Here is a 19,780-nt window from a genome sequence, read left to right as displayed (position 1 = left end):
ATTATATGTGATAAGCTGTATCTGCATTTAGGTTTCTTAGTTAAATTGATTTGTGTGGCTAAATTTATAATAACGCTGCTTAATACCCTCTTAAAATTTTGCTTATTCATATTTTTACGATATACCAATTTTGGTATAAAGTTTCTTTCATATATTTGTGTATAATATCTTCCTAAAAAGCAGCATATATATTTTAGCAACTCTTACTTTAAACAGAGGCTAAGCAAAAAGTAGTAATTATTATGTTGTGCTTATAATCAATAATTCTGTATATACAACTGAGTTTCCAGCTCAGATTTCTTAAAATGCAGTAAGCAGTAGTTATAGCTAGGACTACTATATTCACTAATATATTTAAAAGAGTTTAAAAAAACTAAATTTTTACATAAAAACAGTAACAAATAATCATAAGCAAACGCAATTAAAATGACTAATTTTCTCCCTCACTTCTTTCAGTAACAGATTCACAACTAAAAGCATATTTGTGCCTTTAAAACAACAATTTACGTAGATTACTCTTTCGAGCCTAACCTGAAGAAATCATTATTTAGGGTTGATACCTCGCATATTTTTTCATTTGGAAACTTTTACTGGTATTACGTACTTAGAAACTTCCACATATTCTTATTCTAATGGGATGAGCTTTGGGAACAGAAAGAAAAGAACTCTTAAACATTAAACTTTACATGAAAAATAACAACACTTCAAAAAATATGAACCCATGAACATTTCTAACGTATTATATGTTGCTTCTGCTTAACATAAGGACTAGACTTAAAATTATCGCAATTTTAAATTCGTCTAAATTTGTATAGTTGTTGTTAGAAATACTTTTCTGTTCATTTAATTTGGTCTCAAATTATTGTGAAAAATGAAAATAATGTAATAATGTACTACTGAACTTGTTGCGAATGAGGTTTTTGTAATATTAAAATTTATGTTTTTAATAAATTAATACTGATTTTATAAATGCCATAAATTAGAAATGCCTTTATTTTCTTAGTTGGAAAAGGGCTGAATAAATTCGATGAGAAAATGTTTTTAAGAGAATAAAATAAATTAATTGATCTAACGTTCTAAATCTGCTATGGTAAAATATGTATTCACGTGAATGTGATTGTTACATTCACTTTAATAAGACACAGTTCTTAAGAGTTCACTTTCATTATAAACCTCTGTTTCGTAATTTTATTTTATTTTAGCCCACCAGCGGCCGAGCAGTAAAATCGCTGAACACTGGTAGTTCTGTCCGAGGTTCGAATCCCGCGAACAGGCTGGCTGCATGGGTGTTTTCGTGGTTTTCCCCATGTATAACGTGTATACGAGCCAGTTTCCTTCAGAAAGTCCTCCACGAAGGCATCGCTCCCTTAGGCAGATAGCCCTAGTGTGCTTTGCCGTAATTAAACACACCACCACACCACCGTAATCTTATTTTAAACTTCAAAATTTTATTTTCTCTCTACATTTGTTTCATTGTACTATAATGTTAAATATAATTAATTTTATTCATAAGAATCACATAAAAATTTATTTTGAATCCTTGAAATCTAATCTTTAATTTGCTTGAAAAAATGGGATATATAGAACTAATATTTGACTGTGCACTTTATCTTAAAATCCACAGCGTAAAATATCGACCATTCAGTATCTTTAGGTAAAGTTTCTTTTTCTCTGAGTAATATAAAAAAAGTGCGCGAGCAGGCTACGAAGTTAATCATACACTTAAATAATGACCTATTGATAAAGTCTTCCTCCGCGTTTATTGCACGAACGCGTAATTTATTTACTTTAATATAGTTCGGTACAACACGTGCAGATGAAATGGTAAAAGCTATATTTACATTCATTAGCGAAGTGATTAATGCACCGATTGAAGATTGTCGTCCAAGATAATGCGTTTCTTGGAATAAGAAAAATAAATAGGAACTGCTTTAATTGCTTTCGGGAAGTGAACTTTGTACACGACAATTGGCAGATAAAGTTCACTTGGGAAAAACGATAGACATGAAAATTTTGAACACCGTTTCGATTGAAGAATGATGAATAGCGCTCTATATATGCAAAATACATCTTGCTACGTGACAGAAATATAAAATTGCTTCGTAGGAAGTGATGAATTCGCGAACGAAGAAAGATTAACTTAAACTCTGGAGTTATACAATAGTGATTTATTTCTTCTTAAGAACTTCTGGTAATGAAACAGCATATTAAAAAAACTTCTTTCATACATGTAAAACATCTCGTACATTGAAGTTTTTTTTAATATGCTGTTTCATTACCAGAAGTTCCTAAGAATAAATATAAATTACTTTTTTATAACCCAAAGAGTTTAAGTTAATAAAATAACTTCTTTCATACATGTAAGACATCTCGTACATTGAAGTTATTTTTATGCATGTTTCTAAACATACATTTTTTATTCTGGCAAAAATCATAGCATCCATTCGAATGGTGCATACCTCTTTCCCTTTAAATTCGAATGATGAATACCTCCTTTTCTTTAAATTCGTAATCACAAATTTGGAAAATTTTCATTTACGCAGTTTTGTAAATGCAACCAGAGTACGCAATGTAAGTTCAAACCTACAATTATATTTTGGTATTTAATAGTCAATTATAACCTATGTAGGACAGACGCAGAGAAACAAAGTTGACGAATTATCGTTGACAAATATACATCCAGTAATTAGAAAAAACAATAATTCCAATAATTTGCAAGTTATCCAATAATTTTCAATGAAACATTTAAAATATGTTTTAGTACACTGCAATTTTAATTAGAATTAAAAATAAATTTCTCTTAACAGTTCACTATCAAACTTACAACAGATCAAAAAGTACCGGAATTTCAAAACAATTAATTTTTCACAGTTTTTTGTGCCAAATATTTGACGATAAAATTAAGTAAATCATTTTCACAATTTCACGACTTATGTAATGAAACATTTCTATTATTTGTATTAAAATATTAGGAAATATTTCTATACTGTCTTCAAGCTCGGTCAAGCAAATAAGCATACGAAGATGCGTACTCGTAAGATAGAAAGTTTAGTTCTTCAGTAGCAAAACATTATATTGAATCGCTTCAGTTGCAGTTAAACCAATATTTTAGAGGCCACCCGAAAATATTCTATTTTTTGCTATTTTATATTATCTTCTGAAGCGAATGTGTGTGTGTCTAGAAACGGTGCAAATTTAATAGAAACTATTTCATAATTTAATTTCATTTTATAATGCCGATTATTAGACTAAGAATATAAAACTTTCGAATCAAAAAATGGAGAAAAATATTATTTTATTAATAACATAATACTTATTTTTATGTCAGCAAATGTAAGTAATAAGCGTAATTTTTTTCTTCTTTATTATTTAGAAGCAGCCAATGCGGGCCATCATGGGCCGCCTATCGCCATTTGAAGGAGGCCTCGCAATAGGATTGGCAGTAATTGTGTCGATAGCCGTCATGCCATCCAAAGGCGGTGAGTACAGAATAAAAGTTTTGCTAATTTAGCTAATAATAATCGAAGTATTAATAAAATAAAACTGTATTAAGCATAAGAAATTCTGTGTAAAATTATAATAAAACAATTTAAAAAAATATTTGAAAGTTTTCAGATTTTAAATTACGTCCAAAGGGGCGTTTTTAACCTTTCGTGTGTTACCTTTATTTATTAAATATCATGTTCTTAGCACTTAAACCATAAAATTCAATTCAACGACAGCATCACAAAGTATTTAAAAAGAGCATATCTTTAGAATTTCTGATACACAGTCTCGCGCGCTGGAGATAAAAATATTTGTTTTTGTACAGTGGTGCCACTACTCGCTTTGAAATCGTTGAGTTTTTAATCAAAAATTCGTTAAAGTTTTACAAAATGAGAAAAAGATAATAAAACAAACTCCAAATTCCAAATTTAAGCTTTCTGATGCCTATATTGGATTGGAGGGCTATTCAAAATTTGATGGCTCTAGGTACCGTTGCTTTATCAAAGTGAGAACATACATACATTTATGCAGATTCTTCATCATTTAATTTCTTTAAATATAATGCAGGGCGATAAGATTTGGTGGCAACACTTTGAAAAGTGAAAGAACGCTTGTAGTGAATCGACACACAATGCCATAACGAAATTAATAGTCCTTCTGGGCAAATTGCTCTTTCGCCTAAAAATGAAGAAACTGTGTAATTTGACAAAAATTCTAAACTTTAGGACAATCATAAATTATCCAAAGCAGAAATAAAATGTCAGAATTTATTTCCATCTCCTTTTACACAAATATTTCTAATATTTTGATGAATGCTACATTCTTATTCAAGGCATATTATGCAAAATGTATTCTACGTATTAATCAAAACTGACGAAATTTCAAGTTCTTTATCTCAGTATTGAAAAACTTTATAAAATGTGTGGACTATTTAAATTTATTAAATTCTTTTTAAAAAATTTAAAGTCCTAATATTAATACAAATTTTGAAATTTGCAGTATTCTAAGATGTATATTGAGAAACGTAATATCCATTACATTATGTGAAAAATCATTAAATATTTTGAGAATACGAATTTTTAGTTACGGTATAAATTTTCAGTAACTTTAAGTCATGCCATCCTATATTATTTGATAAATTCTTTTAAATATAATTTCAATTACGAGACTGCTCTATAATTAGAAAACTTTCTTTCCTCTCGTGTTAGCATTTCTGAATTATTACAGGACTTTAATAAATGTGCGTACAAAACTATGATACGTATATGTAAAAGGGGCAAAACTAATGCAAAAATGATCAAAATATGTGCTTACCTTTGATTCTTAAACTGATAAATATATTTTATGCAATTATTAATCAAAATAAATATTACATAATACTATACCGTAACTATAAAATGATATATAAAAAGTACTTCAATATTACTTACTGGTAAAATAAAAGGGTTTAATAAGCTTTCCGACTTGCTACATAAGATGTACTTGCAATGCAGAATGACAATGTGTATTACAATTTTTTTGGCAATATAAGTAATAATTAACATTTAAAATAATTTTTGTCCATAGATAATGCTTAATTTTTTAAAATTTCTTCAGAACTTCATTTTTATGGGATAAACCACAAACAAGTTTCAGAAATAATATATTTAGAAATCGTATTCTTTTAATAGATATTTAAGTTGTAGATTTTAATGTGTTTAGTTATCATCTAGTCTAAACACTTGGTAGACGTTAAGCGATTTGTCGCTAAGTAACAACTAAAACTTTTAGAAGGATGTAAAAGACCCTTCATTTAAAACTAAATAAGAACAGAAGCACAATTTGTGCTTACAATTCAGCCAGCCACTTTTTGGGAGATAACTTAAGTTTACAATAAGTCAAGTGTAAAATTTAAATTAAAACAGACTAATAGTCGAAGGCTGCACAATCAATTCAACGCGAAGATGCGCAATACTTAATCGGCATTAAATCCGACTATTGGCAATTCTAATGCAGGACCGAAGACAGAACTTTTATTTATGATAGCAACCTAGTAACGTGGCCACAAGTGGAACAACTCTGAATCAAACACCGGGAAACTTTCTTTGAATATAATATATGTGAACTAAATTTGCATTCTGGCGGGAAAACATAAAAAGAGAAGCGACAGCACGGATCCAAAACTTCCAATAACTGTTAATGAACATAAAGGAACCTCACGAAGCAATGACAAAATATAATTAACAACATAAAATTAAACCTCAATGCATATTTTAAACAAACCTTTAGTTAAAGTCAGTTAGAAGAGAAGCTTTTATTTTGATTAATATTGTTCATAATTTAATGATGTTGTTTATTATTTACCATTTGATAAACTATCATTTTCATTTTTTGTACTAAATTTTGGAAAGGGTTTCATCATTTCCAGTTTATGTTTTTTTAATTAGGGTGCTAATAACATTCAATTAAATATCCACATTTATTGCTTATGAAGGTTTTCTATCACGATATTTGAAATAAATGTTCAAACAAACAATAAATGTATTTAAAATTTCATTTTCATGAGATTATTATTTATTAATCTGAGTAAAACGAGAAGAGAATTTGTTGTTGAAAATCAAAAATTTATTTTTGCCCTGTACTATATTTGAAGTTAATAACATCAAGCAGCGATCAAGAATCAACGATTTTACCTTTATGAGCATTTTTTACTATTTTTCATAGTTACATTAAATAAAAATAATTGTGCTAACTTTGTGAATTGTTAAATTAACTTTGCGAACAAACATTGCATAATACAATTCTTTGCTCTTTGACGTACTGAATCCTAATGAAATATGCGCCGCTTTTCGACATTTATGTTACTGTGAAGAAATATACTCAAAATAAGTATAATAATACCTTATATATGTAAAAACTATACAATAGTGCAAGAACGTAATCGGTGTGTATTCTAGTAGACTTTGGGGTAAATGCTGCTAATGCAGCAACAGCGGGTTCATTTGTGATAACATCCTCGGTCCCAATCCGGATTTCTGTGTAAGGAGATCTATAGTAAAAGTAGTGTTTTTGTAAATTTTTATTCAATGATAGTAACAGTTTGCACTTCGGACTGGTTGTAGAATGTACGTTTGTCACTTTCATGACATTTGGTCTCAAGACCTTTAATGTTTACCTGAAAACTATCATTTTAAAATATCTTCATGTTAGGTACCATAATACCAATAATTACCCAATCTTACCAGTGGTCATGAATTAAAATGTATCTAAACATATCTAAACATCTTATTGAGACAAGGAGGTCTAATTTTCGCATGTTACGGGCAATATTTGTATCGCTGGGAACACAGTCTGCAATTTACTACAATTAAAGTATAAATTTTCTTTATGCCATTGCAGTTACCTATTCATTTCTTAAGATATTCTTAAGAAATTATGATGTACTCATTTAACTCAAAAACGCCTTCTATAAAATTTCTTAAATTTACTAAACGGCAATTAAATAATGAAAAAAAAAATTATATCAGTTGCTGTGTAAATAAACCTTTCTCCTTTCACTACTGGAAATTTAAGCTCGGGGAAGTTGAACATAAGCTTTCCAACCAATATCACTTTTCAGCGGTGAAAACGATTTACAGGCGGATATTATTATTATTATTATTATTATTATTATTATTATTATTATTTTTTCTTTCTTTCTTTTTCAGTTGAATTTCATTAACGTTTTTCACTCAGACGACATGTGTATGAAATTTTTCCCATTAAAGTATTTCAGATGCATATAATAAAACACGAAACTATCACTTTCTAATACGACGAGTTCATTAGAAAATTTGCTCAAAAATTATCATTTATTTAATAGATACACATAGCTGTAGAAGCTAGCAAAATACCTTGCGATTGAGTTTTGCGTTTTCAGAAATTATTTTCGTTTCGGAAAATTTGATTAACACGTGATTCGCAAATGGATAATTTAACCGTTTTTAAGGCGCATTCTAAAATATTCTAACTGAGAACATTTGAGTTCTCGGTTAGAACATTTTCTTTAACATCACGTTATAAGAAAAACTTTTTAATTATTTTCAAACTGAAGTCTGTCACATTCTTTCAGAAACAAACGAAGAGGTTGTCAGAATATTGATTGATTCTTTTTTGATTGATATGCATTACGCCGTCATCAAGCGTTATGCCAGTGTTGAAGCGAATAATAGACATGCCGCGAACAGAAAAAATAATGTGAATTTAATTGCTTGGTGTATTACGACAGTGACTTGAAAACTGCCAAGAAAATATTTTAAGGATTCTTTCACTGGTCGATGAATTAGAAAAGTAAACAATGCTCTTGCTTTTGAATTAGAAACGAATTGCGCATTTTCCTCCTACTGTTTAAAGAGAGGAAACAAGTTTTTGAAATTCATTCTCGGTTACATTATTAAAAACAGCCTGGTTTGTTAAAATATATGCTTATATTACTCGGCTTTAAAATATTCGATTAATGTCCACTACATATTCTTCAGTCCTTCTCTACGTTTTGTAAAAGTACCGTTTCATTCATTTATATGTAAATCTAAACCAAAACTCTTATAAAACATATAAAATCTATTAAAGCAATAAATCATAAGCAGTTCGATGCATTACCTGCACAGTTTGGATTTTAAAAAGAAAAATACATGGTCTTTCAGACATAATGAGACTGATTAACATAATAAGAATGATTATTCATTTATTAAACATACGAGTACATGAAGTTCAAAATAGATGCATTATGAGCGTATATAGCTTTCATTCTTCAATCCGTGAAAAATACCTTTGATTGAAATACTTTTCAAATGCTTCTTGGTAGGTTATTGAATGCTGACAGACTTCAGTTTAAAATAATTAAAAAGTTTTTCTTATAACATGATGTTAAAGTAAACGTTCTCAGTTAGAACGTGTTAGTCGAATTTTCTGAAACGAAAATAATTTCTGAAAACGCAAAACTAAATCGCAAGGCGTTTTGCTATCTTTTACAGCTATGTGTATTTATTAAATTATTTGAACATTATCAGCTACTTCAAAATGACATTTGGTGAAATGAAGTTTGATTTTGAGAAATGAAAGAAATGACGAGAACTTAGGTTAGCTATATGGCAAATGCAGAAATCATTGTGATATTTTTTCAGAAATTCCTTTATAGACTAATAATGTGTTACTTGGGACATGGCCGGAAGTGTTTGGAAGTTTACGTGCAAAAGGGAAACTCTTTATCTTTCGTTTCTACTAAGTAATTGTACGCGCAACATTCTTCTCGATTTTTGAGGTCGAAAAACGTCCTGCAAAATTTTCATTATCTTTTTCCCCATCAACTTAACTATTACCTTTCGAAACCACTTTTTCGAGTTTCATGAAAATCTTTTTGCCTGAGTGATCCTGAGCCTCCTCTGAATTTCGGCTGGTCGCAAGACACAGAAACTTCTATGCACTTAGATAACTTACTGACGATTGCAGAAGTGGAGGCTCAACTAAGGAAGATCAAGCTGTGTACCTGATTTCTTCCACTTGCTTTGATCTCTGTTTCCTTTTTGCCGGTCCGAGTAAAAGCGTTCACTCTTAATATTTGTGGGACATGTCATGTAAAATTAGGATTTCTCAATCTCATAGGAAACATGACATAGAATTGAATGACATGAATACCTCAATCTCATAGGAAACATAGACATCGTTTTACTAAGTCTGCATGAATGTTTATCTGTCTCACACAGTATTTTGAGTTTTATTATAAATAGCGTATATCTAACTCTGAGTTCGCAGAAATTTAAGTCCTTCGGCCAGTCACTATCAGCTACATAGTAACATATTTAGCTACCATGCAACAAGGGCTAGCTCGTAGATACTGAGGTCACGGTTTATCTTGTTTCCAAACATTCAAACGATTATACAGTTGCCGTTCTTTAAGTTTTTTACATTTAATGACTCATTTGCATCTTTTTGAATTAGTGGGAAAATGAGCAAGTAGAGATAAACTATAAAACAGGAAGAATAAACTCTCATAAAAAATACATCATTATAACTTTTTACACTAATAAGAAAAGAAATTATTAATTACATGATATTCGCAGTTCATGACGTTATACATAAGAATATTAAGCATTCATCTCTAATATAAATTTAATATGATCAGTCTTCATAAAAGTGACGTAACTTATATCTGAGATTTATAAAGAAGATGAGCACAATCTCATCTCATAATCTTTAAAACAGAAGGAATAAAAGTGGGAAAATATTAATATGAAAAACCTATAAAGCACTACCAGAATATTGCAATTATTATTATGAAGTTTAAATAAATCGGATAAATTTGCATGCAATAAATATCTAAAACAGATGAGAAAAAATTAACGTATTCTGAATTGCTATTTTAATTTTAATTATTTTTATTTTAAATTTATATTATGAGAAATGATGCTTATATAAAATATACACGAATCCTAATATTTCAATTGAAAGCAGACTTTATAATAATTATTTTTGTGTATTAGGCTTTACTGCAAAACACATCTGGGAGCACAGTAACGTTCAACTCCTTGAGTTCACGGGTACACGAAGGAACTTCTTTCTGTCGACATTGAGAGTAAAGAGGATATCTAATCAAGATATAAAAATTAAATAATTAAATCAAAATGGTGGTCGTTAACAGTCCAATGGGGAAGAAAATACACAAGATTTGAACAAAAACAAAACAATTTAGCAGTATAACATTATGAAAATAATACAGTAAATAGTTGAAAATTCTTAAGTTTTTTTTTCAAGGAACAGCCAAAATATTTAAACATGCCCACGTTTCTGGATTATACCTGGATGATTATGAATAAAATTTAAGGACTAAAGAATCTGAATAAATTGAAATAATTTAAGATCATTAAAAAGTTTTAAATAATATAAATAAAGAATACAGAATAAAATTTTTTAAAAAAAAATTTAATCTTTTCAATAGATCGAGATTATCTGTTCTGACGTGACTGAAAACAAACAAAAAAAAAAAAAAAAAAAAAGGAAAAACCTTAAACAGTACAAAATAAGAATTCTAGAAACTATATAAACAGTGGATAAAATTAGTAGCGACAAGCTAAATCCATATTTTTTGAAAACTGCCAAAAAAGTGTTACAAATCAAAAACACTCAAATTCTTAGAGCTGAGATTTTAGGACAAGAAACTAAAAACAAATTTGAGAATGGTCTTTTAGCTTAAATTGTGAAATATTTCATCTATAAAAAAGCCTAAAATTAGGAAAAATAATTAATTTAATAATAAATTCTGGAAAGAATTCCTTTAAACATTTAAGACTAGGAAAACATGTTACAATAACTCAGAATCCATCCACATGGCATTGGTTAAATTAATTGCTATAAGCTAAATTAATGCTGTTGAAACATGGATTATGCGCAGTCATTCCAAGGAACAACTTTATCACAAGTTTTAATTTTTTCAATTCAATTTATTATTTAATTAATAAAATTTTTTATTTAATTTATTCTTATTTCTAATTTTAGATAAATGCTTTTAAAAATATTTTCCGTTTTAGGCTATATCCTTTCATTCTAAGCAACATAGTTCCATTTCATTATGTTTTTCACTTTAAAATTTAATTTCTTTTGCTTTGTAGCAGTTTTTTAGTAGTTTGTTCTTTTCATATGTTCTACATATTTTTCGAAATATTAAGTTAGCTTTTTGTACTTAATTTTACCAATTTCATGTGGATAAAGTCTAAATATCTTGTGTCGCTTTTTTAGCCATCTCTGGGAAGAAATCACATTACAATTTGTTATTTATTAAATTAATTCTTTTTTTCCTAATTAAAAGCCTTTAGCTTGCTGAAATATTTCATAATTTAAGCTAAAAACCTACATCATTAAAAAAAATAGTTTGGTTTCCTTAAGATTTCACTTTAAAACATTCATTGCTTTTGAATCGTTTCAATTTTTTCGCAGTTTTAAAAAATATTTAGCTTGTTGCTTCTAATTTGATTAACTGTTTATTCAATTTCGAAACTTGTTATTTTATGATGTTTAAATTTTATATAGTAGTCTTTAGGGGTGACATTGAAGTAAATTATATTTTGATGATTTAATAAAATGATTGAAGAAATTTTTAAATAATTTTTATACTTATTTTATTGCATTTTTTATTTGTATTATTTTATAACAATTAATGGCCTTCTATCATTTTAATTATTTTAATTTATTTGTCTCCTACGTATGATTTATAATACTCAGTTATAATTCGGCAACATTATTATGTTGTAAATCTGCACCTTGAAAAAGACCAAAGAAATTTCAAACAGCTGTTTTATTGTATCAGTCTTTGATATTTGTTGTATCAGTCTTTGTATCAGTCTTTGATTGTATCAGTCTTTGATTTGTGTTTTTATTAAATTATTGAACTGTTTTGTTTTAATTCCTAACCTGTATATTTTCTTCCTGACTACTGACCAACAAAGGTTTGGTATAATAATTAAATTATTTAATTATTATCTTGAGTAGTTAATTAATTTCACGGCATACGGCACGACTTTAATAATTTATGATCTTAATTTTCAAATTTTTAAACTCTTGTTTGTCTATAATCAATTATTAATTTTTAATTTCCAAGGAAATGCAGATCATAAACTATTTCAAAATGAAACTTAATAAAAGTTTATAAAATTGAGCCAAACTATGTAAAAAATACTTAGTAGAAGTTTTAAATTATACTGAATTCATAATAAAAACTCATAATAAAATAAGTATTAAAAAGTACATATCAAAAGAAAATTAATTGTTATTGATTCCATAGAAATAAATATATATGCATAAAATAAACAGCGATAATTACATAAAATCAAGAGATAATTCTGAAGTCAAAATTAAATCATAAAAAAATGGCAACTTTCCAGCAGGAAATACACGGAACAAAATTACTGATTATTCAATTATTTTCGCAGCATACTACGTAACTTTAATAATATAAATCATCTGAATTAGAAATTTCTCAGCTTTTGTTTATAATTTCTAAATATAGTATACATATATAACATTAAAGAATTTTAATAATGTAAGAGTTTCAGCATTTTCGTTGGTGCACAGCATTTTCAGGTTCAGACATGTATACAGCATTTTCTTTGGTATTTATTTATGTCATTTAAATATACTACTGGAAATGTCGAACTCGTGTCTAAGTATACATATAATTTACTTTTGTATAACGAAAAAAAAAGCTACTTACTTGTGATCTGATGTCACTTACCTGTGATCACAAGTAAAAGTTATATGTCACAAACAAAAGTTATATGTCACTTACTTGTGATCTGATGACATCATTAGCGCAAGCTTCATTATTTTTTGTGCCAGTCAACTGATCCTTTTTATTATTTCGCTTTTAAATTTTGATTATGCAGATAATTTACCAATGAAGGTATTTTGTAATATTCATATATTTATATATGTTTGATAACATATAGTTAATAGAATGTTAAACCATAGAAAAATATCAGCAGTGTTAGGAACATGGCTGATTTCACTTGATTAAATTAATATTTGCCGATTTGCCGAATTATTAATAAATTTTAATGAAAGTAGTTCGCGGTTTTTCCTTTACATGTATTTTATAAAAATAGTATTTACGTAGTCAGATAAAAATATGTAGTATTAAAATTTATTATGCTTTTAAACCTTAAGTTACCAATATTTAATTTACTTTGCTAATATTTTTAAACTATAGAAGGCTTCAGAATTTTCTTGATACATTCAAACAGTTACTGCATTAAAAAAGATGCTTTTAATAATACTAAAGAAATTTAAATTAATTACTTGTAAGTACGCTAATCACTATTTATGCATCACAGCACAAATAATGTTCTGATAAGAATAACGATATCTTCAAATTTATCATTTATGATCCCACATATTCTCGCTTAGAGTAAGGTATGATACGTTCTATCTATTACATAACTGGTATTTGTGCTAAATATACTTGAAACATGTTAACGTTAGTTTCATCCGAAACGAAAAGGTTTTAGGACAAATGATGCATGAATCAAATATTTTTCTTTTCTAGAATGAATTCAGTATTAGTTGATTGGTGGCCTAAGAGACTTATTATTAAATGATTGTAAAATATATTTCAGATGCATTTAAATTCGTCTCGCAGAAGTATATTCCATGCTAAAATGTCTTCGTCATAAATTAATTTTTTTTAAGTTATAATTAATGATACCTAGAAGCGCACAACGTCGATTTTCCTGTTCCTTTGGAACGTTATGAGCAGAGCTTCACTGTAACTAAAAATTTAATTGCTATATACCTAGCCCTCATTCGTACACATCATAAGTAAATTTTAAAAAAATTCAATAATTTCAGAGTTCAGTATTATTCACTATCAACCATTCATGTCTATCATAAACCAGCTTACAATTCTTCAGAAATGATGTAGGATTAAATCATAAATCACGTTTTGGCCAGATCCCTGAGTATCAGTTTAAATAACCTGGATATAAGCAATAAAACAAGACTGCCCCTTAATAGTTTTCTCTTCGCGACTTATTATCGAACTACACAAGTTACGGTTCTGGATCTCTGGTTCGCTTAATCATGATTCCAGCGGGTGAGTGCACGCAGTCCAATCTAAATCACCATGTTGGCTACTGTTAGAGTAAACTAGATCACCGCTTTGCGTTCCTGGTGGCCACCGATATGTCCGAAAAAGTTTTTGTTAGCCAGCTCATCTGCTTCTTATTGTAAATAATAGAGGAATATTTGGATCTACTTCAGTGCTGCTCTTCCGTATTGAAGAATACACAAATCATGATTTCAATTTTAATATTATTTTATAATACATACACATAAAAATAAATTACCTGTTTTGAAAGTAAGGATCATTTAGCACAAATTTTCTAAGCATGTAAAGTATAAACTTATTTTCTTATACATTTTACACGTAATAAGTTTGCTTTTTTCATATCAATGATATAAAAAAAGTTTTTAAATATAAAATATGTAAGTAATATAGTTAAAAATGAATTTGTGTACATATTTGAAATTCAAAGCAAATACCATAAGAACCATCGAAGATACTGATACATTATTACTTTCGAAATAGTAGCTTATTTTTGGTATGTGTATGCCATCAAATAGCAATAACTATTCCTTTCGAAATCTACAATTCGACCAAAGACTCACATGAACCAGCTCAGCTTTTTAAAATTTAACGATTAATAGAAAATCCTCAGTTCAAATAGTGTATTTTTAAGTGTACCTTTTTCACGAATTCCTCCTTCCATTATTGTACTTTCTACTCGTTTGTAATTGACGTCATTTTTTTTTTCTAAAAACGATTATTGCTTGTTTACCTTTAAGTTTCTGTAATATACGGTCGTATTTTTCTTTTCTTATCTCTTTACAGAAACATCATTTTCAACAGTGCTTTTACCGAGTGATATTATCCATTTGAACACATACTCCTTCAGCGCTCATTATTCTTTTCATAATCTGCTACATTCTCTTGAATTATCCGTTTACGGGAACACTGACAGAATGTTTCTTTTGATAGTAACTGTCATAAACTAACTCGGATTGTTTCGAATAGCCTGAATTAACTCGAAATGTTGATCCCGTAGCAACATCTCAGTGAAAGAGAACAGGGAGTGAGGAATGAAGAAAATATGATGGTTGCAATGTGACGGAGATCTGTTTCTGAACAAAGTAAATTTTCTTGATTCAAAACGCCCTGTACCTAAAATCTGACGTCATGCTGAATAATCAGAAGATGCTTTAAACTTCGATTTTATTACAGTACAAACTACGTTGTCTCGAATGATGTCTCTTCATATATTTCTTCGATAAAGTGTGCCTCCAAATGATAAATTCTGTAATTAAAAATTTCAAGCAAACAACGTAACTTTTCCTCGAACGTTTTGAGGAGAACGGTTGTTATTGCAAAATGCTAATTTAAATTTTCTTCTTATTTCTTCACAAAACAAACGTGAAGCAAACATTTCAGTCACTATGGGTTGATAACAAACTGACTATCGTATTATTGTTAAGTTGCAAAAGGTTGCTTTTCCCCTTACTTTCAACTCGAAAAGAAAACAACAAAACTGAATTCCAGCTATAATAACGACATGGTTTGAAAACGGTACAATTTGAAAAATTACGAAACAAGCGTGTATTCTCAAGCTTGAAAGAAAAAAATATTTTGACAGCAAATAAAAGCAATGTTTTAAGCTCTCTCTATATATTAAAATTATTATGGAAGACTAGAGTAAATGAGATGAATATCCACTTAAAACAGGTATAATTTAGTCTAAATTGGTAAATCATATTTGTGTTCCTATAAACTGATTTATTAACATTCATCAAATCCACTCTGTTCAATTCAAACGACAAACGGTTTAATTCTATTATTCAAAAACAAAAACAAATTAAAGCACGATCATTTAATATATACATGATTTGAATAGTTTGTTTATGAATCCAGGAATAAATTTGTTAAATACTATGACGAAAGCAGAAACTTGCTTAAGGTAACTCTTTGTGCTCTTTTTATTGGTAAGGCTTTATCAATGGAAACAAGGGAACGACCTTCAAACTATTGGGAAATGACTGATGACCCGAGTTCTTTGCCTACGGCTACTTGTCAGTATTCATTAAATGAAAAGAAGTAGTCATTAAATGAAAAGAAAGAAAATGAACTTGCATGTTTCTTCGTTTTGAGACTTCGTTTTCTGAAAAAGAGTAACATTATATAAATCTTTCCTAATATCAAAGACGAAGAAAAAATAAATATTATGAATTTAGTTCTAGAAAGCTTTATTAATCACCCCTCACTTACACAATCTAAACCGGAATATTAAGAATATATCATACAACAAAATACGTTCATGTGTTCTTTCTAAGTTACTGTCTTTGCTCTTCCTTTTAAAGGATCGGCCCACCAGTGGACAAACGATAAAGTCGCTGAACTCTGGTAATTCGGCCTGGTTACGATTTCAGGGGAACGGACTAGCTGGGTGGATCTTTCGTGATTTTCTCCATGTGTAACGTGGTTCTGAGCTTGTTTCTCTGAGAAAGTCTTCCAATAATTTCCCTCAGGCAGATAGCCTTAGTTTTCGTTTCTATAATCAAATAAACTAAACTAAACCTTTAAAAGTTTCGTCTACTAACAGATACGAATAACTATAGAATCATGAATAAAATTCAAGTTTATTGTAACCTAGATTGTAGTTTCATCATTTATAAGATATAATTATTGTTCCACTAGCCAATGTACTCTTTTCACCAACACAATTTACAGGTAAATATATTGATAATGTCCTCGATATTGAGGAAATCCAATCCTTTACGTTCTTTATATTCCTCTCATCTAGAGATTAACTATGAAAGTGTCTATTCCTGTTTGGTAAGGTGTGAAAAATTATCAACCGTTGCTTTTTATAATGCATTTAAAAAAGAAATGCATTATAATTAAAAACAATTAAATCATTCTATGCGTAATTTACTGTTGATTGACTATATATTGATTTCTAGAGATGAAATTACCTAAATCTTCTCGAAAATCACTCAAAATTGTATAAGGTTGTCTAATTTTTTGCATCTTGAATCTATCAAATTTTATATAAGAATAATGATGAGAAAAATATATTTAATATTAAATGGTTTAATAAATAACCACGGACCTCTGGATACCGGCCCAGCGTGCAGAACCACTACACCACGAAGGCACGCTAGGAAAGCGGGAGAAATACCTTATAACTTATATATTTTATTTTTTATTTATACATTTTTCTAGAATGTTAATCAGTTAAACACGTCCAGAGAGAACGAGGCTTATTTCAAAAATTAATATTGATGTACACTAAACACAGGAAGCTATTTATTCCAGAAAAGTAATAGTGTGGCATCTAGAACAGACATAAGGTAGTATCTCAATCAAAACTGCAATCGTCGCGTTCTGTTTTAACGCATGTTTCAAATGGACTTCACTAAAACTAATATTTCCAAACTTAGTAGTAAAATATTTCAGTAAATGTAAGCTTGAAATATTGTAAGCTTGAATGTAGCTTTAATCTGTTACGAGAGTTTGCGTCCTACAATCCTACTGGACAACTAGTGAATTATCGCTACATCTGAAAATAAAATAACAGAGACTTACAAAGGTTTTCTTTTTATTAAACTGATCTTTTAACATAAAAGGTATGACTTATGCTGAAAATATACTACTAGTTATGACGATGTAAATTAATCAATAACAGCTATATTGATAAATAAACAGTGTAAGTCTAAGACTATGCAGTCAAATAAATGAGCCGTAAGTTGGCTTAACTGACTTTACCGGCTGAGCAACAAGCTGAACGAAAATGCAAAAGCTAAGCTTAAATAATTTAAATAGAGCTGGTAACAGAGCCAGAAGCTCTTTGTCTCTCTAAGATCTGTTATCCTCAGCTTAAATACTATATAGTTAATCTGCATTCTAGTGAGGAATACGAAAAGAAGAAGTTATAATAAAGATCGAAATTATAACATGAGGTTAATTCATGCAAGAAGCTTACAAGATTTGTAATTAAAATTCGAAAATCTCGAATGATGAAAAACGTACCAAGGATAGAATTCTCAAATCTCGAACTTTTGCTAGATTCGTAAGATTAAAGGATTCAAATGTTTTACCTCACTTCTTTCTTGACCTCAATTGTTACGTACTACTAATTTTTATTATTTTTTTACTAATCTTGTCACTGCATACATATTTTAACACTCCATGATGATTTTATTGTAAGTAAATAAAATTTAATTCATACAAGATATAATCATCCTGAAAATTCATTCCGAAATTCTAGGCCCCTGTTTTCATTTTGGTTTTAAAATTTTACTGCAGAAACTGCTAGAAGCTTTATGCCATAACAAAGTATTATTAATCAAATTATCAATAATAATATGCTTAGAAACCTATTAATGTGCATGCATAAATAATTTTTGACAATTATAAAAAAGTATTTAATCTCCAAAATTCGGCAGTTTATTTATAATTGCATTTCTAAACGTATTTTTGTCATGTGTGTAACTATCTGACAATGTTCTTAATACACACTTCTCTGCCAACACTGCTGCCGACAATAGAGTTTTCAGCCGTTAATAATAGGATGGATGTCTTAAGACACCCCTTTTGGTATGACATTATAGGCATTTACATTGCACATATACAATTTATACTGAATGAATACTTATAACGATGAATTGCGTAGCAAGTTTTAGCTCTGGTAAGACTTAATTAAAATGAACTATGAATGGATGTCTTGAAAACTTCAGATACTTATTAAAAAACTTTAATGCTGATTATTGCTGAACTACATTACAAATATACTAAGCTTGTATATGTGTAACTTCACAAAAGTCAACGCACGGCCACACAGTTACGCAATTTTAGACAGAATACTACCACGGAAGTGTAAATAAATCTCAAAACAGGTACCTGGCATTATACAGAACAATATCATATGTTGGCATCACTTTCTTTCCCAAATTTCTGCATTATAATGTTAGAGAGATGGCTTAGTGGTAGAAAGGACCCTAAGCAAGGCAGTATAAAAAAGTAAATTGGCTTCACGGCGCACAACTGGATGCACCTTGGGAGGAATGTTAATAATAGTGTTATGTAATCAATACACTGTCAGAAAACCGTCCATGCACATTTAACGAATCATAACACAATGTCGTGACAGTTTCCGTATTAAAAAATCACCGGGTGTCATTGGCATCTCTTCACCCTACCTTACAATTTTGAAAAGTGTACTTTTCGACATAAAATAACAATTTACTTATCATGAAGGGGCAATTAGGCTTACATCTTCCAGCGACTCTTTCCGTGAAAAAAAACTGAAGTTTTTTTTTCCTTGAAGCTATAATCATGCAATAGTTCAAAACTGCTAGATAGATGACTTGTTTGAGTGAAAATCAAGCAAAAAAAAATATATATATATATTATCTAACTACACTTATTCGCTTGAATGAATAGGAAACGTCTTGTTAAACTTTTATATGCTGGATTCTGCTATTGAAATGCGGAAGTTATTGTTTGAGTTATGTAAGTTGATGTGAAACAAAAGATTTTTGTTGCTAAGTTTGCTTCAATTAAAAAGCACAGGAGAAATTTGCAGCTAATGTACAGTTAATATAAAATGCTGAATAGGAAACAATATAAATATTTTATTAAAGTAACTATTTAATATTTTATAAATTATTATATCTTATTTTTCGAAATATTACTTACTTCTATTACTTACTTATCATAACACTTGTGTAATCATAA

General features: G+C 29.1%; 1 protein-coding gene across 2 annotated transcripts in view; it reads left to right on the top strand.

Moving 5' to 3' along the window:
- LOC118198349 (uncharacterized) overlaps positions 1-19,780 on the top strand; it is a 212,911-nt gene that overhangs the window by 102,222 nt on the left and 90,909 nt on the right. For both annotated transcript variants that reach the window (XM_085822108.1, XM_085822107.1), the window contains exon 2: positions 3,374-3,479. In XM_085822108.1, the coding sequence (XP_085678234.1) occupies positions 3,383-3,479 (97 nt within the window). In that variant the 5' untranslated portion in view covers positions 3,374-3,382. The remainder of the gene's footprint in view (positions 1-3,373; positions 3,480-19,780) is intronic.

Source organism: Stegodyphus dumicola, chromosome 8 (genome assembly GCF_044657685.1).
Source record: "Stegodyphus dumicola isolate Sdum_Otavi_A_Nest chromosome 8, ASM4465768v1".
NCBI classification, from domain to species: Eukaryota; Metazoa; Arthropoda; class Arachnida; order Araneae; family Eresidae; genus Stegodyphus; species Stegodyphus dumicola.
The sequence above is the reverse complement of the archived record's forward strand: the minus strand, read 5'-3'. Positions and strand labels throughout refer to the sequence as shown.